Raw genomic sequence first — 12,295 nt, 5'->3', positions numbered from 1 at the left:
AGGTTCACCTAGGCCAAAACTCAGTTTATTTGGGAGATGACCATTTTTTTAAGCCTTTGAAACGTTTTTTATCATAACAGACTGCGTCGTAATATCCAGAGCAAAAGATTGGTAGTGAAAAGACAAATGGCTTCATGCACCTTCAAAGCATTCTCTTAACTTGGGGAATAGATTAGGTTCTGTAACTCTGCGCCTCTTCAGAGGGGTCGAGATGGACTACAATTCCCAACATCCCCTGCCAGCATGGCCAATTGGTCATGTTGGCAGGGGCTGATGGAAATTGTAGTCCATGAACATCTGGAGAACTGCAGGTTGCAGACCCCTGGGGTAGATTGACAAACGGAAAACGTGTAGCTATGTACAAAGAGTAATTTAGGCTTAGTTCTTGCTCTTTGCAGCATCCAACAAAATTTTTGAAGACTGTTCTGTTCCGATGCCTTACGTTACTTTAGCAGAAGTTGCTGCAAGTCATATATCTTAAATGTTACATTTTAATTTTTACGATGCACAGAAATTTTTTTTGTAAAGGCTTGATGATCCATTCACTGTCAAAATATGCTTTGTTTTTCTTCCAGCCTTGTAGAATGTTAACAGATAAACCATCTGAAAATGGCCTTGCCTTGTAACTTTTTCTCATGTCTGCTAACTGTAGTGCTTTCTGAGGACATGTACAAAATCCATGGAAATGTGAATAAATAAATTGGGAGATGTTAGCGCTGATTTGTTTGCGTCTGCGTTACTGGTCTTGGGATCTAAAGATGGTGATACTAATATAGCTCATCAGAGGCTAATTGAGATCACCAGTTATTGAAATTCCTCTTGAATTTAGAATGTATCCGAAGAGTTTGGATTTATATCCCCTTCTTTCTTTCTTGTAGGAGACTCAAAGGAGCTTACAATCTTTCCCTTCCCCCCTCACAACAAACACCCTGCGAGGTGGATGGAGCTGAAAGAGCTCAGAAGAACTGTGACTAGCCCAAGGTCTCCCAGCTGACATGTGTTGGGAGTGCACAAGCTAATCTGATTCACCAGATAAGCCTCCACAGCTCAAGTGCCAGAGTGGGAATCAAACCTGGTTCCTCAGACTAGAGTGCACCTGCTCTTAACCACAATGCCATGCTGACGTCCTTGGGATTACTCTTGAAAAGACCCCTGGGAAATGCAGCTGGCAGAGTGCACCTCAGTGGACTTAGGTGGGTTAGCAACTTTTTTGGCTCAAGTGCTGAAATAACAGAATTCTCCGTAACATTGCTGGCATGCCAGCAAATAAAGCGGGGGAATGCACTTGCCAGATGCACCTGGTATAACCGGCTGCCCCCTCTGCCCAGATGCCAAACCTGTGGCTTTCTCCTGCACCACTGAGCCCTGCTCTGGTAGCTTGTGTACAAATATATCCCCAAGTCCTATTATAGTCAGACTTATGAAATTAAGCACAGGGTGATAGGCGGTAGATTCAGGACAGACAAAAGGAAATACTTTACACAATGAGTGATGAAAATGTGGAACTTGCAGAGTGACAGTCACAGGCATAGACAGCTTTGAAGGGGACGAGACAGCTTCGTTGCGGATCGATCTCTCAGTAGCTACTGGCTATGGTGATTTAAGAGAACTTCCACATCCATAGGCAGTTAACCTGAATACCAGTGCCAGTAGACATCAGGGAAAGACTGCAGCCTCTCTGCCCTGTTGTTGGTTGACCAGAGTAGTTGGTTGTCCATTGTGTGAGGCAGGTTGTTGGATGAGATGGGTCACTGGTCTGATTCCACTAGAACAGCAGTGGCATAGTGGTTAAGAGCAGGTGCATTCTAATCTGGAGGAACCGGGATTCCCCACTTTGCCGCTTGAACTGTGGAGGCTTATCTGGGGAATTCAGGAATTAGCCTGCACAATCCCACACACGCCAGCTGGGTGACCTTGGGCTAATCACAGTTCTACAGAGTTCTCTCAGCCCCACCAACCTCACAGGGCGTTTGTTGTGAGGGGGGAAGGGCAAGGAGATTGACAGCCCCTTTGAGTCTCCTATAGGAGGGAAAGGGGGGATATAAATCCAAATTCTTTTTCTTCTTCCTATGTTCATGTGTGCTCCCCTCCACCCGAGTGACACAATGTTTTGACAGTTGCGCATATTAGCTGATGCTGGAAAAATGTCTCACTTGAGATGGCAGCTGAATGTCTATCCTCAGAAGCCCAGCTGGGCAGCAACAGGGCCCCTTGGCCGGCACGTGTGAGAATCAGTTCGATGACAACAGGACAGTTTTATTTAAATTTATTGAACATTTTGTTTTTACACTGATCATAGAAACTGAACTAACACAAGGAAGAACAAACAACTGTGCTGCCCTTGCTTGTGGAAAGGAAGAGGGAAAGGGGAGCTAAGCAAAGATGAGAAAAGGGGGAAGGGATTAAGGCGGTCGTGGTTGAAATCGCAAACTTGGCCACAAACGGAAGCGCAGAGTTGCCTGCAGCGCTACTACGGAAATGAATGAAGCCAAAACAAGACTTGGGAGTTTGTGTTGAATCAGTGCCAAGTGGGTTTCCTATCCCTCCCCCTAAACCAGGGGTGTCCAAGTCTGGTCCAACTCAAGGCCAATTGGCCATACTGGCAGGGGCTGATGGGAATTGTAGTCCATGACCATTTGGGGCACCAGAGTTAGACACCCCTGCCCTAAACCCTCACCACTTAAAAGGGGAGAATCTAATTCCTAAGTCAGAGGCAACTCAGCCAGCTACTTTTCTGGCTACAGGTGATTTGCAATCTGACATCGATCAGACTCAAAATAAACTGCTTCTCTCAGACTTATTGTCTGGCAAGAATTCCTTCTGGCTGTTGCTTGTGCACTTCCTACATCACATGGCTAAGCTAAAATCTGCTCAGATGCCCTCATCTGTAGAAGCCTTGGAGTCATCCCGACTACTGACCGCGTGAAGCCATGTTTCCACCGCTGGCAGAATGTGACCCGGGAACCAGCAGCGCTTTTCGCTAGACACAAAATGGAAGCTGCAGTTCCCAAGAAGGAGCCACAGAAAACACCCAACTGCTGGACAAGAGAGCTGAGACAAGCCTCCCTGCGTGGACCTGATAAAACTATTCCTTCTGGTTCCATCCCGCTCAAGGACAGCCTCAAACAACCAGCACCCTCCCAGAGGCGGAGCAAGGGGGAACTGCGTCCGGGGCGTGCGCGCGCACCCTGCACCCCTGCTGCAGCACTATCTGCCCCGCAATGTCCCCTCCACAACCCCGCCACGTCCCCTCTGCTGGTCCGCCAAGGGCTCATGCCCTACCCAGCCCCACTGGCACTATGCCACTGCATCCTCCTGAAGCTCACAGCCGGCCTTGCCAACTGCCCGCTTCTGATGGGGACCCCTTTCAAAAGCCGGACTGCAGAGAGGCGGGGGACAGTGCTTGGTGGCATGCGGCTGGGGCGCATGTTGCTTGGTCACGCCCAGTGCCTCCCATGTGACCGAAAGGCGTGTGACTCGGGACATGCATGTCCCCATGTCTCTGGGACAGTACATCCTGGCTGGGGTACCTAAGAAGATGCCAGCTTTGGCTCTCCCCTGGACTCCTGGCTATACTGGAAGCCGCCCTCTGTTCATACATATAGCCAGCATCCTAATAGGTAATTGGGAAAAGCATGGCCAGAGAAAGGTGAAAAATCATTGTATTATGGGCAGGGGATGCTTAAGGCACAGTAGTATGGGCTAAAACAGCGCAACGAGAAGCAAGGGGCGGGAGCCAGGCTAGATTTTCCACCAGCAGGAGTAATTTTCTTCTGTTCCCCCTTCCTGAAAAGCTCCAGTTCACCCCCCATGCCAATTCTGGGTCTCCTATCCCCCTCCCCACCCCCGGGAACAGTATTTAGGGAAGAAGGCAGGAAAGTTTTTCTGGAAAAGCCTTGCATTAGTGAAGAAGTTAGCCTGGCTCCATCCCAAGGCTCACTTTGGTATTTGTAACTTTCAAAGTCCACCTTGGCCTGCAGCACTCCACTCACTGCAAGAACAGGGTCCACAAGACGTGAAGCAAGCAATTCAGGGGAACTGGCTCCCAGAGCTGCCCATACTGTTCACTGAGGTTAGCCTCTCTAAGAGTAGATCCTAGAATCCTCACCCCTCCAGATACAGTTTACAGGGGATGGCTGGTAAGTTCTTCCACCGTCTCACATTTACGGCCGTCTACCTTTATTATTGGCTTTTTCAGGATACTTCCTGAGATACTTCCACGGAAGGGCAGGATGCCCCAGCACAGTCTGAAAATCCCCAGGAATTGCAAGCTGAGCAATTGCAGATACCCTTTCCCATTTCTGAGCAGCATTAGCAGCAGGTGTGTTCGAGTCACGACCACTACAAACACACCGATCGTGCGGAGGGCTGAGATGACCCTCTCCAGGGCGCTAGAGTAATTTACCCAACCTTAATTTCCAGAGCCAGCAGGCAAAGAACAGAGCTGGCAGAACACCACACAAGCGCCGCTGGAATACGTGAGGACATTCATCATTTTTATTCTTTGTGGCTGTTCTGAGGGGGCCACGCCTCAGAACGGGACAGTTAACATGCAACTGCCTATACCTGTTGGGGGTTCTGTGTGCTCAGGAGAATGAAAAAAAACCCCACCCTATTACTTTGCAAACTAAAAGACATCTCTGAACACACACATGCACACCCCTGAGGATCTCAGAGGTTCAGACTCCAGGAAGGTTTGAGACAATATGATTTCCCCTAACCAGCAGAGAGAGACGGAAAAAATAAAACTCCCTGTACTTTACCACTCCTGTTTGGGGAGAGCGGGTTGCTCTGGTCCTGATGCTCCGTGAACAGCACTGAAGGACAACTGCACAATAGTGAGGCTATTGAGGTGACCAGGAAACTAATTTTCTCTTCCTAGAGCTCAGCAGGCTTGAACAAATGATGAATTTTCAAGCACTACTTCCTTGCCTCACAATAGTGAAATGGGTGCCATCATAAAAGCAGTAAACCAAAACTTCCTGCAATCAAGGTTGAAGTTTTACATATTTGTACCCCCACCCCCATACAACCCCCTCCCCTCCTTGGTAAATTAATCAAAAGACAAAGCAAACAAAACTTTTACTTGGTTCTCAAGTGTATTTATGAGGCACAGAATATGCAAGTTAGTTGAAAGGGCAGTGGGGCAGGACTGTGCAACAAAAACATTCCTATGCTCAAAACCTTGACTTCTGGAGAACGGTATGCAAAAGTGCTCACATGTACGCATGTGCTGGGCCACCTGGACAGAACTCTGACTGCTTTGGAGACAGACTGAAAAGGGGGATCAATTCAGTGTGAAGGAACTGCAAAAGACTGGTGAGCGGTGGAGACCAGAGACTCGGGTAACTTAAAAGCATCCTAGAATAGATCGTGAAAACGTGAGTCAAAAAGTGCCCCATATAGGATATGGATGAGAAGACAAAAACTGCATCACCCAAAGGTTTGTGCAATTGACTCTCCCCTAGTAAACTGGCATCCCTCCCTTGGCTTGTCCTCCCTCTTTGCCACCGTCTGTTACTGCAGCATAGCCAGGAAAAAAAAAATCCCCTTCTCCAGCAATTCCACCAGGGCCTCCAGTTCGTTAATTATTTTCATTCTGCAAATTTAAGTGGTTGCCTCCGGCGCTGCTACAATCTCTTGCCTAATTGTTTAATATTATAATGCACAAGGAGAAACTGAAAGTGTCTGCAACAAAGAACCACAGACGTCCAAGTTGCTGGACCATTAAGCCAAAGAGACATACATTAAGTCCTTCTCTCCTCTGCTTAATAGGAAACGAAGTACAAACAAATGTTTCATTTTTAACTGGTTGGAAGAGTACTGCAAACACTGGCTCCTTTCTGACGTGGCTGCCTGTACCAGGGCTAGACTTGCTGGTTCCAATCAACATAAACGGTGCTGAGACAACTGTGGATCCACTGGGCCAGTTCCCTATGAAATACAGTATCACTTTGGAAAGGCTGTAATTGGGGGAAGAGAGGGAGATCTGCCATCAAAAATGGCCTTCATGCTCTCCTCTCTTCCCAGCATGTGTAAATTCACTGTCCCACATCATCATGTGGTGGACTGCCTTGCCCCAAGGGGCAGCCACTGCTCCAGGGCAGACAAACGCATCAGGCCACACAGTTGCATCATGCGGAAGTGAAGCGCCGTGTTACTGCAAGGGCGCAGAGTGAGTCGCAGGGAGAGATTTCCCATCAGCAACCTCTTGTCTGTCACAAAACAGAACAGGGAGCTCAGTTAGGGCATACTTTGCTCTGCCACAATGCAGGTCCACGACTTGAACCTCTAAAGCCAACTCATTAGCAAGCAAGCTGAGAAAGTGGGGTTTTTTGCAAGTTATTAAAAAAACACCCCTCCTCTGAGCTAAGCTAGGCCATTCGGCAGATGAACACGATGGGATGTACCACATCAGACGGCACCCTTCTTTTTAAAAAAGCTCCACATCCAAACTAGCCTGACAGAAAGGCGGTCCCCAACCCTCAAGAAGATTTTATTAGTGCGTGATCACCTGCAGAAGTGCAACCCAGCAACAGATCCCACACTAGACGCTGGCGCTCAGAGCCAACACGGGAATGGGAATGTAAAGCGACTGCATTTTGGAAAATAAGCTCTCCAGCCTGTCTGCCGCCTTCAATAATCAATCTGAACCGAAACCGCGGATGAAGAAATCAGTTTGTATCCGATGGACTGAATTTTGGATTTTCAGAAACCACGGTGGGGAACAAAATGCTCCCTGATTTTAAAGCCGTGCCCTGCTGGCGAGCGCCGTTCATTCGGCAATCAAATTGCGCAAGTTCAGATCAGCTTCCTCATCCCAAGAGGAAAAATGCTAGGCGCTTCAGTCTGGCTGATTTTGCTCAGAATCTGTTTTCTTTTTTAAAGAATAAATAACCCCATCCACCCCTGACCCTACCTTCTCTTCCCCCTTAGACCTGCCAACCGAGCCAGTTCAACCAAGTTTTCCAAGCAAGCTTCTGACGTCCTACTAAAAAAGACCATGCTAAAGGGTAGACAAGTGCTAAAGGGTATAAAATTTAAGTGCAATTTCCAGAGCCGGTCTTTGAACAAGCTGCATTTGAGGGTGAGGACGTTCCAGGAACTTTGCCCATGCTCTAGCAGCCTCTCTTCTCCTTCCCCTCCTCCCTCAGGTTTTACTTTTAAAGAAAAGAAGCACATACGCATTTGTGTGGATCTTTGCCTCACAACAGCAAAAGAAGCCAATCCCATCCTTCAATACTGATCTGAATCAGAGGGGGGAAATAAGAGTTTATGATACCAGAGGCACTAACTGGACACACCACAAGGAAATGTTCTTATCTGTAAACTTGAAACTGCACAGCCTTTTTTAAAAAAAGCCTGCCTTAGTAAAACAGCGCCATGTGTTTATGTAGAGCAGAAAAATCTGAGCACGCTCAAAATGGCACTTTTTATGCACCGTCCGTGGTCAGTTCAGCAGGCTTGAACTATACTTGTGAAATAGCAAACCTTCCCCTTAAATTAGGCTTCTGCGCCTCAGAACAAATCACAGCCCCACCAAACCAAGAACCGGGGAAGTCTAACGTGATGGCAAATTATACAGCGGTGATGAAAATTTGATTTAGAAACTATTTCAGAAGTCACCTTCTGGGAATTTTTAATTTCCACTGATTCAGGCCATGACAATCAGCTGCAGCCTTTGGGGTTTTGGTCCTATAGTCCTTCAGATTTTCCGACTTTCATCCTCCCCCAGGCAGATTTACATCTAGAAGTGCTACCAGTTCTACAGCCAAATCACAACTAGTTCGGTGCGATTCTTCAGTGTTCATCTTGCTCTGGACTCTCCGGGCTGGATTCTGCACTATTCTTTGGTAGAGAATCAATTTGCACCATGAACCTTGAAAACATACCACTGAAGGAAATGGGGAAATAATTCGTTAAGTTCCAACCTGACATGGAGCCCAACAGCATTCCGGCAGAGTCCGCTTTCCTTTGCGGTTAAGTGATTCTGCTACCATTTCAACCGTAAGTGCACACACAAAGCTGTTTCGTTACGCAATAAGGAAGGAAGGTTCTCAACAGTCTATGAAATACAGTTCATTGGTACAACAGTAAAAAAAAATCCTATGGAAAGTTCTCCCAAAGTACATCAGGATTAATACATTCTGTTCGTGTTGCTTTATTCCCAGTTACAATAATACTGCAACAAATTCTTCATAAAGCAGGTGTTGTTGTTTTTTTCCTTGAAACACTGCCCCAGCTGTTGTAGTGGTGGGAAAGGTTGCTGCCCGTTGCAACTATAAAGTCTTTTTTTTTAAATAAGCACAAAAGATGTACAGCAGAGGAAGGAAAGAAGGAAGAGGCACTTCTTGATTGGCTGGCTGGTAATTCCAAGACATCCCTTTTTTCCAGTGTAATGTTGCAACTCCTGACACTAGATGGTGCTGTTGACAGTTGGTTTTAGGCACTTGGCAGCAAGGGTCTCAGGGCAGCGCCAAGCTCTCCGCTATGTCATCAGAATCGGTTTCTGCCGCACCTCCAGAATATCTACATTTTAAATAAACAGAAAAGGATGACAGCAGTAATGAGGGTTTCTCTGGCACACATGTCCATTGACTAGACCAAGGGCAGCCAACCTATGGGGCTCCAGATGTTCATGGACTACCATTCCCATCAGCCCCTGCCAGCATGGCCAATTGGCTGGTGGGAATTGTAGTCCATGAACATCTGGAGCCCCATAGGTTGGCCACCCCTGGTGTATAGGGTTACCAACCTTCAGGTGAGGCCTGAGATTTGGAATTACAGCACATCTGTAGACTACAGAGATCAGTTCACCTGCTCTCCTTTAGATGAATGTCTAATCAGGGGTGGCCAACCTTTGGTGCGCCAGATGTTCATGGCCATGCTGGCAAAGGCTGATGGGATTTGTAGTCCATGAACATCTGGACAGCCGCAGGCTGCAGACCCCTAGTCTAAACAGTCTTACCTGGCTTGCAAGTAGGGATTTCATTTCATTTCAATTTATACCCCGCCCTATCCCCGAAGGGCTCGGGGCAGTTAACAACATGATAAAACAACAGACATTATAATAGAACAAACAATAATGGCGAATAAACACTAATGGGATGCCTACTCTGGGTTTGAAAATAGCTGGAGATTTTTTGGGGGTGGAGCCTGCGGAGGAAGGGGTTTGCAGAGGGGAGGGACCTCACTGTGGTATAATCGAGTCCACCCTCCAACGTAGCCACATTCTCCAGAGGAACTGATGTCCGTCTACTGGAGATAAAATTCTAATTCTGGGGGATGTTCAAGCTCTACCTTACCTGAAAGGCATAGAATCATAGAGTTGGAAGAGACCCCAAGGGCCATCAAATCCAACCCCCTGCAATGCAGGAACACACAATCAAAGCACTCCTGACAGATGGCCATCCAGCCTCTCTTTAAAAACCTCCAAAGAAGGAGACTCCACCACACTCCGAGGTAGCGCATTCCACTGCCGAACAGCCCTTACTGTCAGGAAGTTTTTTCCCGATATTTAGCTGGAATCTCTTTTCCTTCACCTTGAACCCATTACTCCTGGTGCTAGTCTCTGGAGCCGCAGAAAACCTGGGTATGGGGAAAATTCAACACACCCCTTTTGGTGACTGAGCACAGAATTACTCTGTTTTCAAGAGGTTACTTAGATCAGATGTTGGAATTGCGATCTAGAACTAAAAACAAACACAATGCAAGTGTCTGACTAGATGGGAGTTTTAAAGCAATTCCAGAGTCTTTGAACAACTGAGGTTTGGTAGTGGAAATAAAGCAATGACGGCGTTTCTGCAGGCATGCCTGCCATGACTAAAAAGCAATGGAAAGGGTTCTCTTGATTCAACATGTTCCTCTGCCACATCCAAGGCAACAGGAAATTGGGTCATGCGCATCTTACAAGACTAAGTGATTGCTAAGTCATCATGACATTGCCACAGTCCTCAAAGGGAATGTCTGAAGTCCTCAGAACAGGAATACCCCCAGACTTCAGCGACTTCACATATATCAGGACATCCTTATACTATTTTGTGGTTACTCCTTGTGTCTATCATTTTAAAACTTTCCAAGATGGCTATCTACATCTGCATTTGCAGTTCTACAGCACTAGGATTCCCATTCCCTGACAGGACCAGCCCAAGGGAGATTGGAACACTCCTATGTGTTCACTCTACATGGACCCAACAGGGAGCCTGAATTAACTGCGGGTGGAAGTCAACAGAGGGAAGGAAAATGAGACCCCCACTGAAAATCTTGCTCTGTTCCACCCTCTCTGACGAACTCTGGTTCCCCTCTTCTACATGAGTCATAAGCCCCTCTGGAAGGAGATTTTTTTTTTTGGTCTGAAAAGCAGAATAAAAAAATATTAATATCAACACCCCTCCACATTTAAGCAGGGGTCAAGGTGCAAACCGCCTCTGAATGTCTCATGCCTTGAAAACCCTATGGGGTTGCCACGTCAAGCTGTCGCTTGTTGGCACATACACACAAGGTACAAGAACTTCCATTACCCTGTCGGCAGGCTTCTTTCTGAACCGTGAGGGGAGTGTGAGAAGGCCCGAGCCTCACGGGGGGAAGCCACAAGATACTTTTTTGCCATGACTTTGGAAACAAGCAGAGCCAAAGACTGGTTCCTCTCACGTTCCCAAACTGCTGACATCACTCTGGAAGGAGCGGAAGGAAGAACAGCGCAGCCGCCCCCACACTCAAAAGGAACTGCAGAAAACCCTTCCTGCCGCTTGGAAGAACACCTCAACAGTTACCTTAAATACTCATGTATCAGTCTACTTTTTCAGTACATTTTTTGTGCTGGAAAAAAGCCCTCCTTGACTTATACGCGAGTGAATTGCTGAGCTTGCAGACTTGCAAAAAATACTTGCTTTGGGGCAGCAGCTGACTCGAGTCAATAAGTTTTCCCAGTTTTTTGAGGTAAAATTAGGTCCCTCAACTTATATTTGAGTCAACTTATAGGCGAGCATATACGGTAAGTGTTTTGGGGTGTCCTCAGGCTTTCAGTGTAATGGCGTTTCTCTTTGGTGGAGCCTCTGAGTGCTCCCAGACTACTTGCTCAAGAACAACAACATTTGATCAGCCATGCAACAACATCATGCTCCCCACTACACTTTGGTATCAACCCTGATGTGAGCAAGATAGCCAATTATCTATTACAAATTCCAGATCCTAAACAGCGCTGGGTTCTGACCAGAGCCAGATGCAACATCTTCTCCCCTGCCCTTTTACAAGGCCGGGTTGAGAAGGTGCTGCTATTGGATAGAGTATGCCCATATTGTCCTACCTCGGTGGAAACACTGGAGCATATTCTATGTCACTGCCCGAAACATAATCCACTGAGGGAAGCCCTATTATTATCAATAATGGGTAAAGCCCCTCCTAAAGTTTGCACGGTAAAACTACTCAATAGTAACAGTCCTCTGACCTTAGGGAAAACAGCCCACTACTTGTTGCAGGCCATGTCGTTAAGAGAAATTTAATGTCACATATTACCCTTTCCTCTTGTTGTAATGTTATTTTGTACAAATATGCCTAATAAAGATTTTTGAATTTGAAACCTGTTGCTGCTGATAGGGGTGATTTTGTTATACAGCGAGTTTTTCTTCGCTCTCACTCCCCAGATATTGGGGACCTTAAATCTGACAGGTGAACGAGAAGGGTTTGGATTCTAGACCCAGTACTTCTGAAGAAATCCAAGATCAGCAGTGCGAGTGAGCCCGATATATCCTTGAAACAACCCCCCGTCTTTTTTTATTTTTCTCCTCTCTTTTTTCCTTATTTTTTTCCTGTTCTTGATCTCTTTTTTCCCCAAAATAACAAGGGGTGCCTTCACAGTACCTTGCAACTGAAAACGTAGCCAGCTCCGTTTCCCCTTCCTGAATATTCAAAGGGAAACTTTAAACTAACTGGATTAATCAGTGGAACACAAGGGGCCAGATTCCTGGTTTCTGTGGAGAACGGGAGGCGTTTCACATAACCAGCCAGTGAGATGCGTACAGGAGAAAGTTCCGGTGAATCACGAGTCAGGGCTCTCCAAATCCGGAATGCAGAAGAGGCCTCACCTGTTAAAATTCGATGCAACGGTAACGTGACGTAGGTTAGGTGTGCATAGAGTAGGAAGTTTTCATCCGTCCTGTTCAGCTTCAGCCACGAACCCACAAGAGACCTTCCTGTTCCAGACAAGGACCGTGACCGGAGGTTTGTGGCGTTGTGTAGATCTGCCAAAGCGGAACAAGGGAGCAAGAGTAAAATCCCCGAAGTGTAATGATCCATC

General features: G+C 46.8%; 1 protein-coding gene across 2 annotated transcripts in view; it reads right to left on the bottom strand.

The window, feature by feature from the left end:
- Positions 1-2,251: 2,251 nt before the first annotated feature.
- Positions 2,252-12,295, bottom strand: part of KIAA0930 (KIAA0930 ortholog) — a 45,224-nt gene continuing 35,180 nt past the window's right edge. For both annotated transcript variants that reach the window (XM_048515465.1, XM_048515464.1), the window contains exons 9-10: positions 12,084-12,239; positions 2,252-8,529 (exon numbers count right to left, since the gene is read on the bottom strand). In XM_048515465.1, the coding sequence (XP_048371422.1) occupies positions 8,489-8,529; positions 12,084-12,239 (197 nt within the window). In that variant the 3' untranslated portion in view covers positions 2,252-8,488. The remainder of the gene's footprint in view (positions 8,530-12,083; positions 12,240-12,295) is intronic.

Source organism: Sphaerodactylus townsendi, linkage group LG14 (assembly GCF_021028975.2).
Source record: "Sphaerodactylus townsendi isolate TG3544 linkage group LG14, MPM_Stown_v2.3, whole genome shotgun sequence".
NCBI classification, from domain to species: domain Eukaryota; kingdom Metazoa; phylum Chordata; class Lepidosauria; order Squamata; family Sphaerodactylidae; genus Sphaerodactylus; species Sphaerodactylus townsendi.
This window is presented reverse-complemented; position numbering and strand designations above follow the sequence as displayed.